Source organism: Protopterus annectens, chromosome 1.part1 (assembly GCF_019279795.1).
Source record: "Protopterus annectens isolate FY-2018-M chromosome 1.part1, PAN1.0, whole genome shotgun sequence".
In the NCBI taxonomy this organism is placed as follows: domain Eukaryota; kingdom Metazoa; phylum Chordata; order Ceratodontiformes; family Protopteridae; genus Protopterus; species Protopterus annectens.
The window spans coordinates 629,074,350-629,099,605 of NC_056726.1; the positions used below are offsets into that span (position 1 = coordinate 629,074,350).

Here is a 25,256-nt window from a genome sequence, read left to right on the forward strand (position 1 = left end):
AGTAAGCAATCCTCTAAACATGTATGGGGTAAGGAGTCATATCTTTCAGGCTTTGTAATATCTGAATGTTATTAAAAATGTACGGTCTCACAGTTTAAGAGATAAGAGTTAAGGCAATGAGTTGATAAAAGAATTCATCCAGTCATGGATTTTATTCCTTCATCCTCTGCTTGAAAATTATGTAACATTGTTCAAGTCACTTAACCAGGTGTACTCCTCAGATGCCCCTTAAATGTGGTTTATCCAGTTATGTAAATCCATGCACCATACATCCCAGTCACTGATCTAACAACAGCTCACCCAAAACTAGTATAACAGAATTTTTAAAGAAGGGCATGAATCTGGCCCCACCTCCCATTACTTATATACACTAACTTTGAAGAAAGAGGAAGAGTCCGAATTACTTAGAATGAACTAACACACTCTCACTTTGTGGTTGCCCATTCTCTAGAAAAAGAAGCCAAAGGCTTTTTTCTAGCTCCCAAATGACACACAGTAAAATGGTTCCTTCGATTAATGACACAATTCAGGAGGACGACTTAATGGAAATGAAACTGAAAACTGACAAAAGGTCCTGTTTCCACTAGTAACAGAAAGTACACTAGTAACTAAATGCTTACTTGGAAAATACATTTTAAATCAAGCTAAATAAACATTAAAAGCATTGCTTGAAGTTTCTCTTCAAGAATTTAACACTGATTTAAACAATATTATTAATTTTCTCCACCTCTTCTTTAGTCAGTTGTCAGTTTTACAGTCATATGAGTTTCTACAGATATAGCCAGATAAACCTAAATCTCGCTCAGCCCTATCACAATGAATTAAAAGAAACTTTATTTCCATTCTTTCTATAAAAGCACCAACAAGTGCCCATACATGTCAGGCAGAGCGCCTCTTTGGCCCTCTTAAAAAGGAACCTTGATGAATGGATAGGAGATAGGAAATTCACCCCGGGGATCACGTCAGTCACCCTGCTAGACAGGGGTCCAGGGAAGTAAAGACTGTGGGAAGAAATAGCCAGGGAATTGTTATGGCTAGGCTTGTATAGGCCCTAGGGCTGATAGCCTAGTACCAACCTATGCATATAACATAAGGTTATTTATTTTTCACATTATCAAGAAATCACTGCATCACAGTTCCAATTGTTGAGTGGAAAACACAGTTAGGATCAAGTACACAGGTGGGCAAGGACAAAGGTAGATTATGTTTTAACTACTGAAAAGTTTGTTTGTTTGTGTCTTTCAGCTTTTCCCGGTTAGGGGTCGCCACAGCGGAACTCCGGTCCGCTAATGATTAGCAGTAGATTTTTATGTACTGGCTTGCTGGGCCTAACACACAACCTTCAACGAAGGAACACCCATTCACGCATGTCGCCACACAGAAGACGCTCTAGCTGATAATCGAACGGGCAACATCTAACTGTGAGGAGACAACGCTACTGCAGCATCACCACTGCAGTAAAAGGTCAAAAAAGTAAAGCAGTTCCTAATATGAGAATATCTTTTAATTTGCTGTTGTGAAAGTCTGTATGTACACATATAAAAAAACAAACAGATATATTTTCAAGTCAATAGTCAGTGTTAATTAAACCACAGTAATGGCAGCTCAGTTATTAATATATGGGCATAATAATGGGTTCTCAGTTTACTTACTTTTCTCTTTCAGAATAATACTGATGTTCCATTTCTCTAGATCTACGATCTACAGTTATTCGAGAGGCATCATGGTGTCTGTTTGGAGAACGGGAGCACCGAGTTTGATGAATTTCATCCAAGCTCCTACAAACAAATATTTATAATGAAGAATGAATATCAGTTTTCATGTTTTATTTATACTAAACTAATGAACATCTCAGTTTTCATGTTTTATTTATACTTAATTAATGTAAATCTCAGAAGTGGGATATATATATATATATATATATATATATATATATATATATACACACACACACACACACACACACACACACACACACACACACACACACACACATCTGAAGTCAAACTACAGACTTCTTCTGAAATACGTTCACTTTGAATTTAGTAGTCAGAAATGTATGATATGCTGTCATAAAACGTAGCACTCTACCACCATCTGAGCAACACTCAGTCTAGTATTTATTTCTATATTAGCATACCCATTTCTTTAACACAAAAATACATTTTCAGATAGGAAACACAAAGCTTTTGAATATCATAATTCTGACCCTTGCAATAAATCTGAGCATGTATTTTAAATAGTGTTTATCTAATTCTTAAGAAACATTACGTTCATTTTCATTGTAGTTCAAGAGGACTAAGGTGGAGACTGATTCAGATATCTCATTATTGTGTTTTTTTATCAGTATAACTCATGTTTTGTTGGATTTCGTAGTACACCACAAAGATTCAAGTGGAAAGAGAGAGAACTACAACTTTAAAGAAGTGCCTAGGTCACCAGTTATGATGCTGAACACACCTCTGTAATGGTACACTTGGTAAACGTGACCTGGGCCTGCCCTGGTCGTCACCACGATGAGGAGATACCGATCGTGAACGATGGGTGGTTGTTCTCTGCTGTTCTGGCACTGTTAATGTAGTACCTCTGCTTTCTCTACCACTTGACCTAAAATCTCCTGGTGATAATACAATGAAGTAAAATATATAAGTTTATTAATACTTGTATACAAAGAAAAGCAATGACACCGTACACTTGTAAAACATTTCATCTAAATGGCATAATGATTTAAATGTAGATGAAACCATGTTTGCTATTCATTTGACACAAAGACCATGCATGTACAGTCTAGGTTTTACTTGCATATAAAATAAGTTTATACATGCGTCTATATGATATAAGGTTTAGCCATGCATTAGTCACCTTTAGAAGGAACATGCAACAACACTTGTACTACTAATTTGTTATTAATCTGGTATTAAGCAGGAAACTACAGGGAACACACAGAAAAAATAATATTAACCATTTATAACTGCTGCCAACGAAATATGAAATTGCATTTCTGCTTATAATAAAATAATGCAACTAAGATGATTTTATGATTTTTGTGTGACACCACAATTTCACTTGCTTAACAAATACTTTTAATCTTATTTGTCAGCTCATTAGAGATGCACTATAGAATATGCAAGCATACTTTATAATACAGCTATACTACAGTGATACTACAGTAGTAATGTTCTCCTGTGAATATCCTGAAAACTACAGTGCAACATAGCAAAAAGACATAAACAGGGCCATGCTCTTCACCCACCCACCTGAACGAACTACTCCAATACCATCATCAACATCATAATCTGAGATGTCACTATCATTGATTCGTTGCGACCCTGCATAGTAGTAGGATAAACAGACATCTGTATATTTGGTCATGATGTAATTTTCCACAAAATTCTTATTTCAATCAAGCTAAATTTTTGCTCATGATCAAGACCCCAAAATTACTTTTCTTTGTATACTTGGTGTCACAGTACAACAATGCACTTAAATGAAGAAAGCAACTGGAAAATGAACAGCCATGAAGCACATACTTTGCAGTTTTTTGTTGGAGTTTTCTCCGTGAACGTGTCTTCGTGGCATGTAAGGTGATGGCTGAGGCAGAGGTAGTGAAGAGACATCGTGTGTCTGTAGCTTATACCAATGTGGCTCATCATCCAGCAGAGCTGTTTCCAACTCAATAAGAATCTACCGCAGGAATAAGAAAAGAAACGTCAGTCTGTATGTAAGGACTCGGCATGTAATTGTTAGCTTTGTAAAAGTGGTACACTGTCTTCCATGTTCCAGTCCGAAAATTCTTATTTCAGACTTCAATAATTCTAAACATTGCTTATTCCCTTGAAAAACTAGGATCAGTTATAAGCTGCCTGATATTTCAGAGAGGTTAGTTTGATATCAGAAATGAATCTCTTTGATTATACGCTTAGAATTTTTAAAGAATCATTGTCTAACATTCAGAATTGAGTTCCAAAGAATTCATGCCTTTCTGTGCAATAAAATGGATTATTTCTGCAGAAAAGACACAGCCCTAATTGTTTTATGAATCCAATTCAGTTTTATGATTACTGATTCAGTAATAAATGCATATATATATATATATATATATATATATATATATATATATATATATATATATATATTCTTATAAAATGCCTGTATTCTGATGGTTTGGTTACAATCTGTTTGAAACAATTTGTCTTATTAAAGAATTCAAATGGAATAAAACACAGTAAGTACATAAATCAAAACGGTACATGTAGATTAGACATCCAACTAAAACTGAGCAGCTGTTGTCAAGAGAAGGGAATCAGAACTGTTGTTAAAACATAATTATTACCACAAAAATATACTTTTAATATACACCAAGTAATGCTGTCCAGTGAAATGACCTTGCTACAATTACAAGATTAGCTAGCAAGTTCAGAATTAAAAATGTAACAGTAAGGCTCTTCTCAGTATTCAGCAGCAAGGTTTTTCAAAGCTGCAGGTAAATACAGCAGTCTGTGGGTATGGCCTATGATAATCAGACCTATCGGCATCCTGGTGCATTGCTCTGCAAGACTCCCTGAGTAATACAGTAGATTAGACAGCGAAACTATGCAAGATCCTTGAAGAACAGCACACAAAAATGCAAGTGCAAATATGCATTTTAAAGGCAGAATTTAAGAAGGGCAGAATGAAGTAGCTTCACCTTGCTCAGGCTGTTGATCCAATTACATTGAACAGCACAGATAATGTGTGTGCAAGTATGCCTGTGCATGCAAGTTCACATGTGCATGTGTTTGAGCGTATGCGTATGAGTTTACTTGTGAATGTGCATGTCCGTGTGTGTGTGTGTGTGTGTGTGTGTGTGTGTGTGTGTGTGTGTGTGTGTGTCTGTGTGTGTGTTTGTGTGTGTGCATGCATTAGTTAATGGGAGAGTCTATTAGAGTGCTTACTGTTAATGAATATGCTTTAATGCTTATTAATGTGTGTGAGTGTGTGTGTGTGTGTGTATGCATTAGTTAATGGGAGAGTGTACGCAAGTGCTTACTGTTAATGAATATGCTTTAATGCTTATTAATGTGCGTGTGTGTGTGTGTGTGTGTGTGTGTATGTGTGTGTGAGTGTTTAGTGTAAATGAATATGGTTTAATGCTTATTGTTAGAGCATGTACTGTATGTGTGTGTGTGTGTGTGCATTTGATCCCGCTAACCAAAGTGACCTGTGAATGGTATGAACTGGAAAAAGAAGCTATGTCTTACCATAACGTTCCATCTGTATTGTTGATCCTCGTTCAGTCATTACGTATGGGTATCGTTTCCGACCTCAGAACCGAGCCGGCCATCTTACAAGCTCGCGTCAGCTACAAACTCTCGAGCTAAAACTCCTACCCAGAATTCCCCTCTCCCTGTTACCTCAGATTGAGTTTGCAAGTCAAAAGAAGGTAGAGGCTACCTCTGGTCAAATGCCCTAAAATAACCAGATGGTGAGATCCACTAGAAGCCATAGGAGGGGGAAGGAGGGAGGGTTGTAATGACTGAACGAGGATCAACAATACAGATGGAACGTTATGGTAAGACATAACTTCTTTATCTGATATTGTTAATCCTTGTTCATTCCTTACGTATGGGACAGAGTCCCCAGCTACCTCCGTGATAGAAAAGAATGAAACAGAAAGAATACCAGCAATGGTACAAGAAATACCCAAAGGTAATGAAGAAAAGGGGTCTACCAACGATGGTATAGAAGAAAATACCTCATGGTAAAAAGATTGGAAAAAATTTAAGAAAGATAGTTGCTAGATGCGATAAGGTAAGAGAAAACAATTTAGAAACTTTTCTGAGAGAAAAAGTTGTTTTAGACTAGAAAACCAACAAATATTGTACTTAGCTCAAGAGAAGTAGCTTGACACGACTGAATGGTGACGCAGCAAACTCAATCTGAGGTAACAGGGAGAGGGGAATTCTGGGTAAGAGTTTTAGCTCGAGAGTTTGTAGCTGACGCGAGCTTGGAAGATGGCCGGCTCGGTTCCGAGGTCGGAACCGATACCCATACGTGAGGAATGAACGAGGATTAACAATATCAGATATATGCAGTGTGTGCTGTTGCCCAGTATGCCTAGTTCTGTGTGTGTGTTTATGTGTATGTCATTTTCTGTACGTGTATGTATGAATATTTATGTAGCTGGGCACGTCTGTCTGTCTGTGTTTATCTTGTGGGGTGGGGTAGACTATGTGAGCCTGGGTGTTTATGTTGTATTTCCCAAAGCTGCATACTTCTACAGGCCAGTAGAACCCTCAGCTGAGTAGTTTACTGTCTCACAAACAGTACCTGAATGCGATTTAGGGACATGCATTTTGTGCAAGACTATGAATCACATTAACTTGAAGAGTGCAACTTATTGTTTGTTAGCAGATTAAACTCCATTTCAGCATGCAAGACTACGAACTGCAGACTGAATTGGTGTGACAAGGGAGATGATTTTTTTGTCAGCTATGGCACAGAATTGGAATTGCCTAGACATGGTTGGGCCTTGATGTGTCTAATTATGGTGGCTGCCAAAAAAGCAATTACTAGAAAATGGAAATCAAAATCTAAACCAACTGTATTGGAAGTAGTGAATATAGTAACAAGAGGTAAAACAAATGGAACTGAGATCTTTAGAAAAAGGTAGGAGCAAACTACATAGGAAAAAAATGTAATTTGTGGGAACAATACATACAGGGGAGGAATGAGGTTTAAAAGAAGGCAGGACTTAAATGAGCTATGTAATGGCTGACTGACAATGACTGGATAGATTATAAGTGATGTATTATGTTTGCAACTGGGAGTGCATCAGTATGGTTTGTAATGTACAATGCTTGCAACTAGGATTGTGTCATTATGGTTTCTTTTCATTTATATAACTGTATGATTGCCTATGTTGTAAATGATGGTTTAATAAAGATGTTTATTGTTTAAAAAAAAGGGCAGGAACTGAATAATTTATTTAATGTTGCTAAGGTTATATGATATATAGCAATATATGTGAAGTATAATGTTTGTAAATGTGAACTTGTTAATACAGTTTGATTACTTTTATATAAATGTAAATCTGCCTATGCTACAAGTGATAATTCAATAAAGGCGTTTAAAAAATGGAATAATGTCCCCTTAAAATCAACTGTGTGAGCTGTGCAAACAGTGTGTCTGCACAACATGTGTCTAAACCCATTAACCAGTGGACATACAGACAACACACTGAGCACATCTGTGCTGAAACCTTTCAGCATGACAAGAAATGTGTAACGGGATCAATGTTCATACAACAGACTTGCTCAAGAAGGCAAGGAGTTTTTAAATGACTATTTTGTAGTACTAACAATCTCTGCTTGACTACTGCTGACACCGAAGCTACTCGAGTTACATTTACCCACTCAGGGTTTAAGCCTTGTGAGAAAGACTATTGGTATAGCTGCTGATTTGGGGTTAAGGTGTCATTCCATAACTGAATTATTCTTTTGATCTACTGTTGTGTTATGATACAATCACAAAAAATTGAAACATGCTTTATACCAGTAATTCAGTATGTTACCTCTCCAAGAAATTCACTTTCTTCTTCCTGAACTCTCGGCTGATCCCATACTGTAATTTCCAACATTCTTTCTCGAAAGTCTCTTCGATGGACATGAGAATATAGAAAAGTTTGATTCCATTTTGGTTCTATACTTTTTTTTACTGTTTTGGTCCTTCGTTTGCTTTTATCACTGAAATGTGCAAGAATGATGTCAGACCACCAATGAATTAAAAGCTTTTATTTCATACTTCAGTAATAATAATAATAATAATAATAATAATAATAATAATAATAATAATAATAGAATAAAGATCAGAGGTATAATGCTGATATATGATGTATAATGCTGATATGTGAAAAGAATCTAGTTATATAGCATGCTTCATCACAATTTGGATGCTGCTGATAGCCAGAAAGGGATGACAATATTACATACACGCATGCGCAGAGAATAAATAAATGCTCATACGTAATGATAACTTAAACATTGTATACCAATGCAAAAATTTCAGTTGCATGAATTCTGTGAGGCATTTACTGTAACAATAGTTTATGGTTTTATATTTTTAAACAATTTATAAGATTAGTTAACTACAGTGAAGGATTGAGAGAAGATCTTTACAAATGTCAGGTACCTTTGCATAACCCAGGTATCTGCAGCCACTACCACTTAAATTAAGTAGGAAACCCATGAAGAAATCAGCTACAACAAGAAGATGCTTCCAGTTTGTTCACGGTTGTTATGACTCCAGACTTGGTCTGATATGCAGTTTCATGACTATCAGTCTCTGCCACTACACCAAGCTTCAGAATGACACACTGAGACTGTGTTTCTTTTAGCAAGCCACCTCCATGTTGTAATGGTGGCAACGTCAGGCATTACCTGTATACAGTATTCAGCTACAAGTCAAAGAGCCAGTCAAGATACTTGGTGCCACAGCTACAGACACTACATTAATATAAGGAACACTTTAGCCATTTTCAGTGCAAATAATTAATCAAGGGTGTTCAATGTTAGAGCCACCAGTCACTTCAGAAACAACATTAATGACTCTCTGACAGTACACTAAAACCAGACAACAGAGTGCACAAAACCTAACAAACAATAATATACAAGAACTCACAAACAGGGGTGAAGATAAAAGTAATTGACAGAATCTTCATATACAGGGTGGTGTTTGTCAAGAAGATAAAAGTAACTGACAGAATCTTCAGATACAGGGTGGTGTTTGTCAAAACGTTTACATTGACATAGCTTGATTTGACAGTGTGACTATCATTCTGTGAGTTACAGCAGTCTATAGCTCTGTTGTCATTCTGTGAGTTAGAGCAGTCTATAACTCTGTTGTCATTCTGTGAGTTAGAGCAGTCTATAACTCTGATGTCATTCTGTGAGTTAGAGCAGTCTATAACTCTGACACAGTCTTGGCAGAACTAGAGCTCACAGCTGTATAGGTGCCATGCTAACACAACTTTGTTGGTTTATGTAGCACATGCCAACAGTATAATGACACTCTTGGATGAGAATAGCCTTGAAGGCTTTGGGAGTGGCTGAATATTGCACAGGGATAAAACCTGGACTAGACCCTAGATGACCCATGTTTGACCGAGGAGATGATGGAGGTGAGTGGCCAATGCTGACTCACTAATCCTGGGCGTAGTGGAGGTAGGCTGCCTAGGTTCACTGCAATAGCAGCATTAAGAGCCTGGTGAGTTCTATGGTGCAGAGGGTGGGTTTGGCATTATGGTTACGTTCTTCATCTCATCTCAAAGATACAGGTTGTATACCACTATGTCAAGAGGCTGCACATCCTGTAGGCAACCATAACAGAGAAGCAAGGTTGTTGTAGTGTGGTCTGGGATAGTAAACACTCTTTGGCAGCAATATATGTCTTTACTGGCTGCTAAATGTGGTCAAGTGTAGCCTGGAGTAGTCTAAGGTGGGTCTGCTATACATGATGAATTAGGTGGGGACCTGATGGAAGCTGATGGTCAGCTGTGGGGAGGTAAGGGAGAAAATAGCCTTCAAAGCAAGGCAGTAGGAGTAGCAGATTTGGCCCTGAGGACATTCCATAACTCCAGATGCTTTCTTCAACCAGCATCTGAAGCACTGGTTGTTAATGTCCATACCAGGACATACTCATAATGCTCTGTCAGTGAGCTCACTTACCAATGAATTCTACCATCATTACCCCTGTCAAAGAAAGACTCCTATGTGGGTATTCCGGACATAAAACTTACAAAGTGTGATTCCAAAGCATGCTGACTAAATAATGAAAAAGTCAGGGAATTCCTACAGAATAAATGTATATGCAGAAAAACAAGTCTAACTATGTCTGAGGGACTGCAAGGGCAGGGAACACTACACACGGAATTGTTACATAAAGATTTTGTGCTAACTACTAATGGGACCATACAGATATAATCGGATACTAAGCATGGTTAAATATGGATTTTAACATGGTTTCTGTAATATCTGGACACAAATGTCTGTAGAACAGCCTGTTACCATCTGCCATACCCAACAAATGAATAGCATACTGAGAATACTGCTTCCTTTCCTGGAAGAAAAGAAAGCTCTTGTTGGGATAGAATGCAGAGATGTGCCAAGATATAGGTTCATAGGTTCATAGGTAGATACTAGGCTATCTGCCCTAGGGCATTTATAAGCCTAGCCAGAGTGTATTTTGCTTCTGCCTCCCTATTAGATTAGCCTACTGTGCCTCTATAAAATAGGTCACAGAAGGTACCCTTTTAAGATTAGTTTACTGTGCCTCTGTCTAGCAGGGACACAGAAGAGATCCCAGGAGTGAATTTGCGATTTCCCATCCACGCGTCCAGATTTTGCTTGAAGTGGGTCAGCGAGGGGCTATGTCTAACATGAATTGGGATTCTATTCCAGAGTGAGGGGAGCCTCTGGGAAATGAATCTGTCCCTCCAGCATGTCCTATTTATTATTATTTTTGTGCTGAGGTTTAGGTCCCTGGAGCATGTAGCTCTAAGGGACTTGGATTTTTTGAGGTGGTGCATGTCCATTAATTCTGGGTTTGACATGGCTTTGTACGTCCGGCATATATCGCTTCTGAGCAGGCGGTAAGCAACTGAGTAGAGCTGGAGTTTATTTAGTCAAGCTGCATAGGACATCTGTTTGTAGCCCATGATCCTCTTGGTGAGGTACTTTTGGGGTCTCTCCAGTTGCTGCAGGTGTCGGGTAAGGTACATCCCAAAAGGGGCATTGTATTCAATTATGGGCCTGATGAGTGACGAGTAGAGGGGCACAATGACCTCTCTTGATCTAGATGTGAACCCTTTCGTAATAAGGTGGGCTATATAGAAGGTCTTTCTAACCACTTTGGCAACGTGATTATCAAAGGAGAGATTACTATCTACGTTGGTCCCCAAATCTCGAATTATTTCTTCCGTAGTTAACGGATTACCACCTATGTGGTAATTTGTGGGCACCTTGTTTTTCCCAAAGGGGATGACTATGCACTTTTTAGCATTTAGCTTGAGGCCGTGGCTCTGGCACCAAGCATCCGTCTCTGTGAGACCCTTTTGGAGGATGCTTGTGTCAGCTGGAGATTCAATTATGGCCCCCAGTTTGCAGTCATCTGCGAACTTTGTCAGCCATAATCCCCCCGTGTTAGCCTGAACCTCAGAGAAGTATATACCGAACAAGAGAGGTCCCAGAACTGAGCCCTGTGGGATGCCACTTGTAACTGGTTTGGATTCGGACATGGCACCTGTGATTCTGACCATGTGGGTTCTATCTCTGAGCCAGTTTGCAACCCATCTTGTGATATAGGGGTTGATATTTAAGCTGGTAAGCTTATTTATGATGCCCGAGTTGGGTATTGTGATGAAGGCTTTTGCGAGGTCCAGGTAGGCTGTGTGGACTACCTTGCCCTCATCTATGGCTTTGGTAACTGTTTCAAAGAAATCAACTAGGTTTAAGAGGCAAGATCTGCCCTTAACAAAGCCAAATTGGGTAGGGTCCAGTGTCTGGAGGCTCCCAATGTCTTTGTTTATGAGTTCCATGATAATACACTCCATAGCTTTACAGACCAGACTAGTCAGGCTTATGGGGCGATAGTTTCCGGGGTCCGTTGTGGCACCACCTTTGTGGAGTGGGACCACTGTAGCTGTACGCCATTCTTTGGGTACATATCTTGTAGTTAGGCAAAGTTTGAACAGTGACTTAATGTGAGGGTTCAGTTCTTCTTGGAGCTTGTGTAAGACACAGCCTGGGACACCGTCTGGTCCCATAGATGCTGTGTTTTTTGCTTTGGAGAGGGCAGCTTTCACCTGTGCATCTGTGATGTCAGGGAGGTTACATTCAGTTGGGATAGGCATTTGCTCCTTTGGGGGGGAAGGGGGGGAGAGGCTTGCACTGAATCTGTCTGCCAGGATGTTGGCTATGTTTGTATGTTCGGTATATTTTGTACCGTTATGCAACAATTCAGATCATATCTGGGAGTTTCCACCCATGTTCCTGACATAACTAAAGAAGGCCTTGTGATTATCTTTAGTGTCTAAGGCAATTTTTCTTTCAAAACTGGCCTTTGATAATTTTATGAGGGATCGAAGTTTCTTGCTAATACTGATCAGAGATGCCTTCCCTTTTTGGGATTTTGCTCTGTCATGTAGTAGCTTCCTCCTTCTGTTGTATAGCTTATTTATGGCTGGGGTCCACCAGACCGGTCTCCTGTTTTTGGAGGAGTGAGTCTTGGTTTTATTTGGGATAGCACGATCCATGCATTCCTGCAGGTGCTCATAGAATGCATTTGTAAAGGATTCTGCGGATTGGGCTGTTTTATCCTCTGGCCCAGGGGCTTTGAAGGATTCCACCTCAGTCTTGAGAAGTGCAAAGTTGGCTTTTGAGAAATTCTTTACAGTGATTTCCTTGGCTGGGGGTGGGGACGGGATATGGATGTCCAGGGACATTTGTTTATGGTCTGATCTTACCAATGAGGGGTTTACCTCTGGTGTGGAACATAGAGTCCCCATGTTGGTGATGACCAGGTCCAATATGTTGTTCCCTCTTGTGGGAGTGGTGACCAGTTGTTCCATTGCATTAGAGTTTATAAATTCAAGGAACCATTGGGCGAGGGTGTTTGGGCTTGAGTAGTTTTCCCAGTCAATGTTTGGGTAGTTGAAGTCACCCAATAACATAGTATTTGGAGAGACCTTCATATTCTCCAGTGTTCTCAGGAATGCCAAGAGGGGTTCCTGTAATAGGGAGGGTGTTCTGTAGCACACTACAAACTGAAAGGCAGCTTTTCCCACTGTTAGTTGCACATGGATGGTTTCCGATGCTTCGTGCAGTGCCACTAACCTGGAGGTGTAGGTATCTTTGATGAATATAGATACTCCCCCTCCTTTTGTGCTTCGGTCCGAGTTTTGGGGCTGAAAAGCATGGTATGAGCTATAACCTGGTAGTGCTGGAGTGCTCTCAGGAGCCTTGAACCAGGTTTCTGTTACTGCACAGACATCAATTTTTTCCATACTGAGGAGAGCCTCGAGTGCATGCATCTTGAGGTTTAGACTTCTGGCATTGAGTAGCATTACCTTTAGTTTTTTTATCCTTGGGTTGTCTATGGAGGTGGGTTTGTCCTTTGAGCCTTGCCTAAAAAGGCACTATGGGGGTGGCAAGAGCCTTGGCCAGTATACGAAAGCCTAAGGGTGACAGGTGCAAGCCATCCCTAGCGAAGCAACGTGGCTTGTCGAGCATGTCATCCCAGGCTGACAGACACTGGATCCCCTTTGAATGACACCAATACTTTAGCCAATTGTTGAAACTGATCATTTTGTCTTTATACTGTGGCATCATTCTTGGTGAGGGCAAGACGCTACTCAAGGTCAGGGTCATACCAGCCTAGGCTACATGGTCAGAGAGCTCCTCTATGTCTCTTTTCATGTAGTCCAGGGAGGTACATCTCAGGTCATTCACACCAGCATGGACAATGACGGAGTCATACTTGTACTTGCTTTGGAGTGACCTGAGTGCTTGCATTATGTGGCGGATCCTGGCACCCGACAGGCAGCTTACAGTGACCTTCTCCTTGTTCAGTCTGGTGAGCGGGACATCAGTGTGCCGGACAATAGAGTCCCCTATAACAAGTGTATTTGGTGTGTTGTTTGGCCTTAAGGGCTGTGACTGTGAGGCACACTGATTTTGTGAGATATGTGATTCGTGGGTATTGTTAAGGGGTGGCTGTTGCTTGGATATCTGCTTTGATATCTGCTTGGATATCTGCTATATGCTCATCATGACTGCATAACAGGTTCTCTGAGACAATTATCACATTACTATCACTCTTTTATAAGGAGCAGTAGCTTGAAGGGATCTTTGTTTCCTAATTTTCTCCATGTTAAAGCCCTCATCTCTTTAAGTTAAGTGAAAATGTGTAACAACAAACACCAGTGGAATAAAACAGTGCCAGGATTTATAAAAAAAAGTTTATTCACTCATAAAATTAAAATTAAAATTAAAAAGGTAAGTGCTTTCACATCTACTTCATCAGACCTTCTGCAGAAAATGAATGGACTAGCTTGCTTATATATGCAAACATCAATCAAAGTGCGGCAAACAGGTTGAACCAATCACTTGAAGCATTATATTAATCCAAGCAAGAATATAACATAGGTGAAGAGTATGTCCTCCAAAGCATTGTTTTGAATAAGGATGGAACAGGCTAGGAAATGGAGCTGAACATTACTATCACTCTTTTATAAGGGGCAGTATACACCCTGGGGATCACTTCTGTGTCTCTGCTCGACAGTGGTACAGGAAAATAACTTTCTTGGGTGGTGTAAGCCAGGGAATCTTGTTAGCTAGGCTTACGTAGACCCTTGGGCCAATAGCCTAGTACCTACCTATGAACCTATGAACATATGCATAATAAAAAACAATTAAACTAATAAAACAACCTATACAGGAAGTAAAATCGCTCAAACATTCCTGAAAAATGTGTCCATATACTTTCAGTACTGCTCCAACATTGATCTGTTTGAAGCAAATACTATAAAAAGTAATATAAAATAATGCAACGATATACACATAATATATAAAAAAGTATATAAATAAAAAATAATTATATAATGGCATTATATATATTTTAATAACACTCAGCAGTTATCACTTTCTAAGGCTCCATCCCTTTAGAATAGGTCTTAATGGGACTTTTTCATTAAGACCACTGCCCTGATCTGCTCTTAACCTAATCATGCAGTTGACCTAACTCGTTTCAGTAAGGTTTCTAAAATCTCCACCTTGGACACTGGGGTTTATCCTGTCAATTACCATGAACTTAAAAGAGTGTCTCGCATTAGTGGTTATAACATGTTTGGGGAAGGCATTGCTTGCAGAAGCACAATGGATACTGTATAAATGCTCCCTAATCCTGTCTTTCAAAGGTCTATCCATCTTGCCTACGTAAAATGCTTGGCAGACCATGCAGCTGGCAAGGTAGACCACATGTGGAGTCAGAAAGGTTGGGTGCACCTTAAAATCAAACCTACGTCCATTATCAGGATGTTGAAAACACCCAATACTGTCTACATTATTACAAAAATTACATGATCCACATGCGAATGTACTGGCTCCACACTCAGACACACAAGGTTTCTGGTTATCTGGATAGCATAATAATCTTTTTTAGATTTTTCTTATTCTTATATAAGAATCTGGGAGTTTCACCTGCAAGCCTCTGGATGTTGTTAATATGATCCAGTGTCTCTTAATAACATTCATTGTCATCCTAGTGTCAGTAGTGTAAGTTAGAGGAACAGAGATATTAGTAGGTCTAATGGGAGTTGGTCTCCTACCATTGGAATCAGCGGAGTGCCCAGAGTAGTATGGTCTGGCTATACTAGATCTAAGTGGAGGTATGCTACAAAGTATATCATCAACCTCCTTTTTTTTATAGCCTCTGTCAGATTTGTTGTAATGTAACATAATTGTAGCTAAATTACAGTCAGTGTAAATTTCCCTCTGTGTGCTGAGCCAACCTGATGTGTTACACAGAAATGTTACAATGTAACAGCATTGTAGTAACAGTTCAGTATGTGCTATTCCTAAAGCTTTCCAGCACAAACTAAAAGGGCGCATAAGAGGAGTGGCAGTGATAGGGTGATACTTGGACTGGAAGTGACCAGGGACCCTCAGCTTGCAACTTTCTTGAGGTCCCCAAAATGCTAACACCAACCATGTGAGTGAAGGAAACAGAAGTTTAACAAAGAAATGAATGATCTGAATAGAACTATTTGGAGATGAGACACCTTGCTGGGAGTAAGATGGGACCACGATTACAACAAATTAGAAAAAGTAAAGAGGAAACTGCAAGGAAGAATCACACAACCCACAAAATCAGGTCAAGGATCACAGAAATGTTGGAAAGGGCTGAGATGCTGTCACAACCACAAAATATACATCCAGGTAAAAAGAATGTCATTAAAAAGAGTAAATTCAGAAAGAGGACAACTAAGCATCCAGACTAATAAAGTTAGGACAGCTCAAACTGCCTAAGGAAGGCATGGGTCATGGAAGGCAAGAAATACTGCATTCAAAGCACAGGGAGAAAGAGGCGGGGCTAAATCCGTAGCTAAGGATAAGAAAAGAGGGACAATCAGAGGAGAAACAAAAAAAGAATAAACTGAAGGAAAAAGAAACAAGTGGAACATGAGGGAGAAGGTGAGAAAATGAAGGAGATGATTCCAGGTGAAGGAGTGCACCTGAAGAAGCAAACTGCAGGGCAAGAAAAGAGGCCAACACAACTGGGGTCAGACAACAGGCAATTGTAGAAGGATTTTTTTCTGTGTATTTTCTGCCTTTCTGTTTGCCAATCATCAAGTCTCACCACCAGTCAGACATGCTTACTCCTTCACTTTACACATGAAATTCAACTAATACCAAGTGACAACCATCATCACAAAACCACATGGTAGCTCTCAGCAGGGAGGGTATATGTTATGGACTAACCTCATCCCTGCTGGGAGGAAGGCCATCATTGTCACTGCAGAGGCTCACACTATCTTCCCTACTTGGAAACAAGTTCTCACAGACAGACAGACAGACACACACACACACACACACACACACACACACACACACACACGCACGCACGCACACACACACACACACACACACACACACACACACACACACACACACACACTCACAATGAAGGCTACCACCCATCAGTGGCTTGGTGAGCCTAATTACATTCCCACAGTACCTATTTGCATCCAAGCTCATCCTTTACTCAAGCACCCAAGCCATGTCATTCATGACAGGCACAGCCATCCACCCATGTCAGTGCTGTCAATCACTCAGGCCTTAATCAAACTCAAGTTTTTATGCCGAAGTTAAGTCTTTTCATGATAGGAGCTCCTCTATGAACAAGTGTGCATACCCCCAATCTCTTCTTCCCTGAGAATGATGAGAAGCATTCAAACTAAAACACAAATCTATCTAGCTTAGCATATTTGTCAGTGTCCAACTGTGACTGCTGTACTATACAATCAATGGGTTTAGCCTCCTAACATAAGTTAAAATTTTAGCTCTTTTCACTGGGGAGCTCAGAATATTAACATTCCAAGAAATTGCTAATTGTGTCAATGATTCCTACCTGAAGTAACATTAAAACAGTGTCTCAGCAGTAGCATACCACATTCCTATGTCATCAAGGAGCATGCAGGCCCAAACCACATAAATACTTCATAAAATTTTCAAATAAAAAAGTGTCAATATTAACATATTTTCCAACCCTCTCCTCTTATGCTTCCAAGCTAGAAATACCAAGTCTATATTAGGGTGGGGGCTACCTCAAAGTACACTCCAGTAGTTCCTAAAACATGGACACCTCTCCTATAATCATGGTTTAGAGTCAAGACACCTACCCTTAATATGTAATAAGCATACAAAATTAGATGTCTTGGCAGATGATGCTTAAGGAAACGCAGCATTCATTTTTAATAGTTGTATTAATGTGTTAATATTGCTGTACAGAAGCATTAGTAAAGTGAAAAAAAGACTTTGTTATGAACAAGTCCCAAGTATCAAATAAATATGTAGTCAACACCTGTTAGTGCTAACAGGACTGGAAAAAAGTACTCTTGATTCTGAAACAGTATGTAACTCTGGAGAAAGCACCAGTTTCTCTTGAGTTTGCTTCCTTTGCCTAAACAAATGAAACACTCTGGATATTATTTTGAGCATGTGTGGATGAAAGTGCAAACAAAGTGGGTAAACCATTCTCTACCCCTGTAGTTTTCTTTCCTCAGCAACAGAGTCTAATTTCTCCTCTACTTTCTACAAGTTTAAAAAATGTGGTGGTGCATGTCGAAAGCGGTAAGTTAAAGACAGTAGAGTAAAGCAGTTGCTCATAGTCTTAAGAGTAATGGTTGTTATCTGCAGAAGTTCTTACTCCTTATAAGGAGATAATTTTTTTCCTCTGGTCCATAGTGCAGACCTGGTACCTACCTTCAATGCATATTTTGCTAATCTCATGAAAGCAGGTTGAGGGACCCCTTCTAATAATCACTAGTATCCAAATGTGATGGCTCTCTCAATGAAGATTTCTTCCAGAGGCATTCCAGTCCAGTCAGCAATTTCGTGCTGCACAAACCCAAAGCAGTTCTTAATTTCAGACTTCTTCTGAATCCCACTGAAATGGAGGTTTTTCTATCTCAGCTAGTCTGCTAGGTCCTGGCACTTTCGTTCTAAGGCTTCCACCATAACGTCTGTTGCAGCAATTTGTTTTATTATTTTATGAGAGGTGCCTGACAGCACCTGGAGTTGGTTCAAATGTGCTTTCCTGCACAACCTTCTTTAATCACACTTTTTGCAATAATTTTTCTGCTGTTATTCGATGAGTTATATAAAGTCATCTCATTGTTCAACTTCTGAAAGATATTTATATCTCTCACGCTGCCAGCCCAGCTATCTGGAATTTTGTAAACAGTTATATGTCATTTGTCATCTGCCAGCGTGATGCAATTGCTTGTGTTAAAAAATGTATTAGAACTATATGTTATGTGTACATTTAACTACTGGTGCAGAAGTGTGTGTTGAACAGGGTTTGTACAGTACTGAACATCAAGTATGTGTCCACAGTGTACCCTACTGGAAAAGAACAGAAATGTATATAAACTATATACCTATGCAAATGTATGTTTTAATAGTAGAAACTGGAACATACAGTTAACTTGCAAAACTTCAAGAAAACAAGTTGACATTAAATTGTTTTACAATTGTGTTATAAAAGTTACTTTCAATGCAAATTAAAGTATAAGAAAGTGATGGAACCAATAAACCAAAACACGAATATATTGTAAAAAGAAAGTCGTATTTGCTGTGGAGTTAAACACACTTTAATCCAATAAACGGTGAGCGCTTTCGAGGTTACCCTCTTCTTCAGACCTTAATAAAAATCTAAAATACATTCACAGTTTAAATACACAAAACAACCAATAAAAACTTACAATAAAAAATCAGTGGGGCAAGCCCCTTTTCCTTAAAATAGGCTTTAAAGAAACAGCACTGTTCAAACCAGGTGGAGCATAAGCCTTGAGGTCAACTATCCACCTTAGCTCTATACATTCAGTCTCATTACAAATGTCTCCTTCTCTAAGGCTCTCATTAATTTTTTATAATACTAAAAACTAAAAGCTGTGCTGAGCACCCCAGTCAGATACATGCTTAGCTAATGCATTTGTAGGTTTATTGTTGCATATATCATTTAGGTGCTCCATAACCCTCTCTTTCAACATACTGTTAGTTTTACCTATGTAGAATACACTAAATAGGTTGGCACTTAGCTAAATACACTATATTTTTAGTACAACAGTCAGCATAGAAATGAAATTCTATAGGTGTTAAGTGCAGCGGATGTTTGATCATACAAGTGGACCATATACTTGGACAAATCTTACATGCCCTACAGGCATATGTACCTTTACGCTGCGAGGTGAACCTTTCATTCATTCTATTAATTTTATAGCATACATGTTCTTTCATGTTTCTATTGTTCTTAAAACTGAATCTGGGAATATGGCCTACAACCTTACCAGTCTCTGGATCTGTCAATAAAATGGGCCAGTTCTTCTTTACTATGTCACAGATCTTAATGACATCACTGGAAAAAGTCAAACACAACCTATTAATTATTTCTGTGCCCTTTCCCCCTCCATCATGTACAGTAGTAGTATGCCCTTCAGAGAAGTATAGTCTAATTTTATTACATTCCAAGGTATTTGTTTCTTCTATAACTTTGTCTGCTTCATATGCCTTATATCCCCTGTCAACAAGATCTACTCGTAAATTCACTAGTGCCTCTTGTAGGTCTTTCTCATCAGTATACAACCACGTGTGACATAATACTTGATTTTTAACTATATTCCTAGTTATATGTGTGGGGTGCATACTCGAGCGGTGGGTGATGTTATTCTCCTACAGCTTTACCTGTGTAGCCTAGTTGAAATTTTGCCAAACATATTCTTATTGATGTTAATATCTAAAAAATCGATCTTCGTTTCAGACCAGCGCATAGACAAAGAAAGATAAGTAGTAGTGTTCCCTAAAAATCTGACAAAGCTCTCTAGCTGTATCTAATCACCATGCCATGTAAAGAAGATGTCATCAACAAACGTTTATAAAATGTGACACATTGTTTAAACATGTCACTACAGAAGACCATCTCTTTCTCCCAGTGGGCCAGTACAATATTTGCATATGTATTCGCACATGCTGTGCCCATGACAACCCCCATTTTTTGGCGAATAAACTCATTCTCAAACAAGAATATATTGTTTTCTAGAATAAGATCTAATAGGGCACAAATCATATTGACTTTGGTGGTGGAAAACTTACTCTGTTTACTCAAAAAATCCCTAACGTTCTCAATTTCCTCAGCATTGGAAATCACTGTAAATAGAGCATTCACATCAAGTGTTACAAAAAGCACATTGCTGATGTCATTGTCATTCATGCGACTGGCCCAAACATACATTTGCTCCAAAAACTGATTACTGTCTTTCAGTACTGTGTCTATTGTGTTCAATCTATTCTTAAGCTGTTTTTCCACATATATAGACATGGGTTCAGTTAACCATCCTCTGCTCGACACAATGGGTTGTAGAGGAGGTTTCAACTGATCTTTGTGGATTTTGGGTAGACCATATATAACTGGTATTGTGGGATGCTCAACAGAAAAATATGTAAAAAGTGAGTAGGTAATTTGATTCGTCATAAGTAGGTTATATATATAAAAATGTAATCTATTTATGATGCCATTCACTTGAAATTTCTGTAGGATAACATAAACCCTACTATCATATAGCATTTCACACATTTTATCAATGAATTCTATTGTGCTGAAAATGACTATCCCACCACCCTTGTCTGCAGGTCTAATGACTAAATGTTCAGCTCTAGTCAATACACCTAACGCTTCATTCTCCTTAGCTGTGAGGTTATAGAAACAATTCTTAGACTTCTCATTCATTGACTTCCTCAAGTCTTTCTCACACATTTTAACAAATGCTTCCATAGTTGGTGAGTAGTTGGATACAAAACAACTAGGCTTCTTGAAATCACTAATATTCATATTGCTCACATCACCATCCTCAAAAATGGTTTTGAGCATAATATTCCTAGCAACCATGTTTAGTTCAAGAACAGTATCAACCAAATTCATTTTGTTCGCTGGTACAAAAGATAGACCTTTGTCTAGCACAGATATTTGTTCTGTGGTTAAAACCACAGAAGATAAATTAAAAACTAGATTATTTACTTGCAGGTGTAGCCGGACCCTTGTTGTACACTGGGGGATTGTATTGTATCCTCCCACGTCTCTTGCGACTTCGAGACCCCCCTGCCCTTATATCTTTCCTTATGGGCAGAGCTTTTTCCAAAAAAAACACTGAACGGCAGGGGTCATCTGTAAGTTGTTTGTTAACTAAAGGAGTATTTCTACCCATAGTTACAACTTTCGGTCTAACAACAGGTTCTTTGGCTACAACATACATGTTATTAGATGTTAAAAAGCTATCACAAATATCTGCAGATTCATTTAATTCAGTACCATGTAAATCTATGCCTAAATCAACAACATTGTTTACATTAGGTGCATTCATATTACTCACATTAGAATCAAGTCCATTATGATTGTCCTGGAGTATAGGTACAGATTTTCCACATTCCATTAATTCACATGGCTCACAAAGTGAGCTAAGCCCTTTCGTATCAAACTGTTTGGATGCAGCAATATCTACATCCTGCTGGCACAATAGTTCTTCATGGCGTTCATTTAGGAAGAAAAATTGAAGCAACGTTTATGCTATAAAATAGGTTCATAGGTAGGTATTAGGCTATCTGTCCGAAGGCATTTATAAACCTAGCCAGAATGTGTTGGCTTTTGCCGCCCCCTTAGATTAGTTCCCTGTGCCTCTGTCCAGCAAAGCCACTGAAGTGATCCCTGAGGTAAACTTTCTGTTTCCCATCCACTCATCAAGGTTTCTTTTGAAGAGTGTTAGCAAGGAGCTCTGCCTAATGTAGATTGGGATCTTGTTCCAAAGCATGGGAAGTCTCTGGGTCAGGAATCTATCCCTCCCTCATGTCCTATTTATTGTTGTGGTAAGGTTTAGATCCCTAGAGCGTGTGGCTCGAGGGGATAAGGTTTACTTTAGGTGAAGCGTATCCATCATTTCTGGGTTGGACATAGCCTTGTATGTCAGGCAGAGATCACCTCTGAGTAGGCAGTATGCAACCGAGTACAGCTGGAGTTTCATCAGTCGAGCTGCATAGGGCATCTGTTTGAGGCCAGTGATCCTCTTGGTGAGGTACTTCTGTGGTCTTTCCAGCTGTTGCAGGTGTCTTGTAAGGTACATCCCAAATGGGGCATTGTACTCTATGATTGGTCTGATGAGTGATGAGTAGAGTGGCACAATGACCTCTTTTGATCTGGATGCGAATCCTTTTGTGATTAGGTGGGCCACGTAGAAGGATTTTCTAACCACTTTGGCAATGTGATTATCAAAGGTGAGATTACTATCTACTTGAGTCCCCAGATCCCTTATTACGTCTTCCGTATTTAGGGGACTACCACCTATGTGGTAGTTTGTGGGTACTTTGTTTTTTCCAAAGGGGATGACTATGCACTTTTTGGCATTTAGCTTGAGGTCATGATTTTGACACCAGGTATCCATCTCAGTGAGACCCTTTTGGATAATGTCTCTGTCAGCTGGAGAGTCAATTATAGCCCCTAGTTTGCAGTCATCTGTGAACTTGGTCAGCCATAGTACTCCTGTGCTTGCCTGTACCTCTGAGAAGTATATGTCGAACAGGAGGGTTCCTAGGACTGAGCCCTGGGGAATGCCACTTGTAACCGGTTTAGAGTCGGAACTAGCTCCTGCAACTCTCACCATGTGGGTTCTGTCTGTGAGCCAGTTGGCAACCCATTTTGTGACATAGGGGTTTATGTTCAGGCTGGTGAGCTTGTCTATAATACCAGAATGCGGAATGGTGTCGAACGCTTTGGCAAGATCTAGGTAGGCTGTGTGTACCACCATTCCCTCATCTATAGCCTTGGTAACTGTCTCAAAGAAGTCCACCAGGTTTCGGAGGCATGATCGGCCCTTAACAAAGCCAAACTGTGTAGGGTCCAGTGTTTGGAGGTTCCCAACATCTCTGTTAATGAGTTCCATGATGATGCGCTCCATAGCCTTACAGACCAAGCTAGTCAGGCTTATAGGCGATAGTTCCCAGGGTCTGTTGTGGCTCCACCTTTGTGGAGCGGAATAACTGTTGCTGTGCACCACTCTATGGGTATGTAGCCTGTGGAGAGGCTGAGTTTAAACAATGTGTTTAGGTGAGGGGTTAGTTTGTCTTTGAGCTCGTGTAGGACGCAGTCTGGGACACCGTCCAGTCCCACTGATGCTGTGTTTTTGGCTTTGGAGAGGGCTGTTTTAACCTGAGTGTCTGTGATTTCAGGGAGTCTACATTCTTCTGATATGGTTATGGGCCCTTTTGGGGGTGAAGTTTGTGCTGAACCTGTCTGCCAGGATATTGGCAATATCGGTCGGTTCAGTGTATTTTGTGCCATTCTGCACTAACTCCGAGCAGATCTGAGCATTGCCACTTAGATTCTTGACATAGCTAAAGAATGCCTTGTGGTTATCTTTGGAGTTCTTGGCAATTTTTCTTTCAAAGCTTGCCTTGGATGATTTTATGAGGGATCGTAGTTTCTTGCTGATACTGATCAGGGATGTCTTCTCTTCTTGGGATTTTACTCTTTTCTGTACCAGTTTCCTCCTTCTATTGTATAGCTTGTTTATAGCAGGAGTCCACCAGACTGGTTTCCTTTTCTTGGAGGAGTGAGTCTTGGTTTTGCTTGGGATGGCACTATCCATGCATTCTTGTAGCTGCCCATAGAATGCATTAGTAAATGATTTTGCAGCTTGGACAGTGTTATCCTTCAGCATGGGGGCTTTGAAACTTTCCACCTCGGTCTTAATAACGTGAAGTTTGCTTTTGAAAAGTTTTTCACGGTGGTTTTCTTGTCCGGGGGTGGGGGCGGAATTTGGACATCCAAAGTGATTTGTTTATGGTCAGATCTAACCAGCGAGTGGTTGACCTCCGGTGTAGAACACCGGTCGCCCATGTTGGTGATGACCAGGTCCATAATGTTGTCACCTCTGGTGGGAGTGTTGACCAGTTGAAACAGGGTGTTTGAGTTTATAAATTCTAGGAAAAGTTGGGCAAGGGAGTTAGTACTTGAGTAGTTCTCCCAGTTAATGTTTGGGTAATTGAAATCATCCAATATTAGGGTATTTGGTAGGACCTTTATGTTTCCCAGTGTTTCCAGAAATGCGGAATGGGGGTCCTGGGACATGGTGGGTGATCTGTAGCAAGCTACAATTTGAATTGCAGTTTTCCCGTTGTTAGTTGCACTTGGATGATCTCTGAAGCATCGTGCTGTGCCACTAACCTGGAGGTGTGGGCATCCTTGACGAATATGGATACGCCCCCGCCTTTTGTATTTTGGTTTGGGTTCTGTGGCCAAAATGTATGGTATGAGTTGTAGCTTGGTAGTGCTGGGGTGCAGTGGATCCCCTTTGAATGACAACAGAAACTTAGCCAATTGTTGAAATCGAAAATGTTTTCTTTATACCGTGGTATCATTCTTAGTGAGGGCAGGGTGCTACTCAGGGTCAGGGTCGTACCGGCCTAGGCTACGTGATCAGAGAGCTCTTCCAAGTCTCTTTTCATGTAGTCCAGAGAGGTACGGCTCAGGTCTTTCACATCAACATGGATAATGACAGAGTCATATTTGTACTTGCTCTGGAGTGACCTGAGTGCTTGTGTTATGTGGCAGATCCTGGCACCCGACAGGCAGCTAACAGTAACCTTCTCCTTATTCAGCCTAGTGAGTGAGACGTCAGAGTGTCTGATTATAGAGTCACCTATTACTAGTATGTTGGGTATGTTATTTGGCCTTAAGGGCTGTGATTGCATGGCACACTGGTTTTGTGAAGTATGTGTTTCATGGTTTGTGTTGGGGGGTGGAGGTTGCTTGGATGTTTGCTTTGGAGGTCTCTGTTGGTTTTGCAGATTTTTATTTAGAGCCTCCGAATATGTTTTCATTTATTTATGTGTGTTTTTTGCCGGTGCTGGTTTAATGGGTCTATGTAAGACTGGTGGTGTGATACAAGTATTTCCTTT

General features: G+C 39.8%; 1 protein-coding gene across 21 annotated transcripts in view; it reads right to left on the reverse strand.

Annotated features, from left to right (window-relative positions):
* Window positions 1-25,256, reverse strand: part of LOC122806573 (regulating synaptic membrane exocytosis protein 1-like) — a 3,343,889-nt gene that overhangs the window by 1,277,362 nt on the left and 2,041,271 nt on the right. For 20 of the 21 annotated variants that reach the window (XM_044077123.1, XM_044077214.1, XM_044077165.1 and 17 more), the window contains 5 exons: window positions 7,553-7,724; window positions 3,531-3,684; window positions 3,258-3,329; window positions 2,461-2,617; window positions 1,653-1,778 (listed from right to left, as the gene is read on the reverse strand). In XM_044077123.1, the coding sequence (XP_043933058.1) occupies window positions 1,653-1,778; window positions 2,461-2,617; window positions 3,258-3,329; window positions 3,531-3,684; window positions 7,553-7,724 (681 nt within the window). The remainder of the gene's footprint in view (window positions 1-1,652; window positions 1,779-2,460; window positions 2,618-3,257; window positions 3,330-3,530; window positions 3,685-7,552; window positions 7,725-25,256) is intronic. The other variant, XM_044077156.1, reaches the window with a different exon arrangement.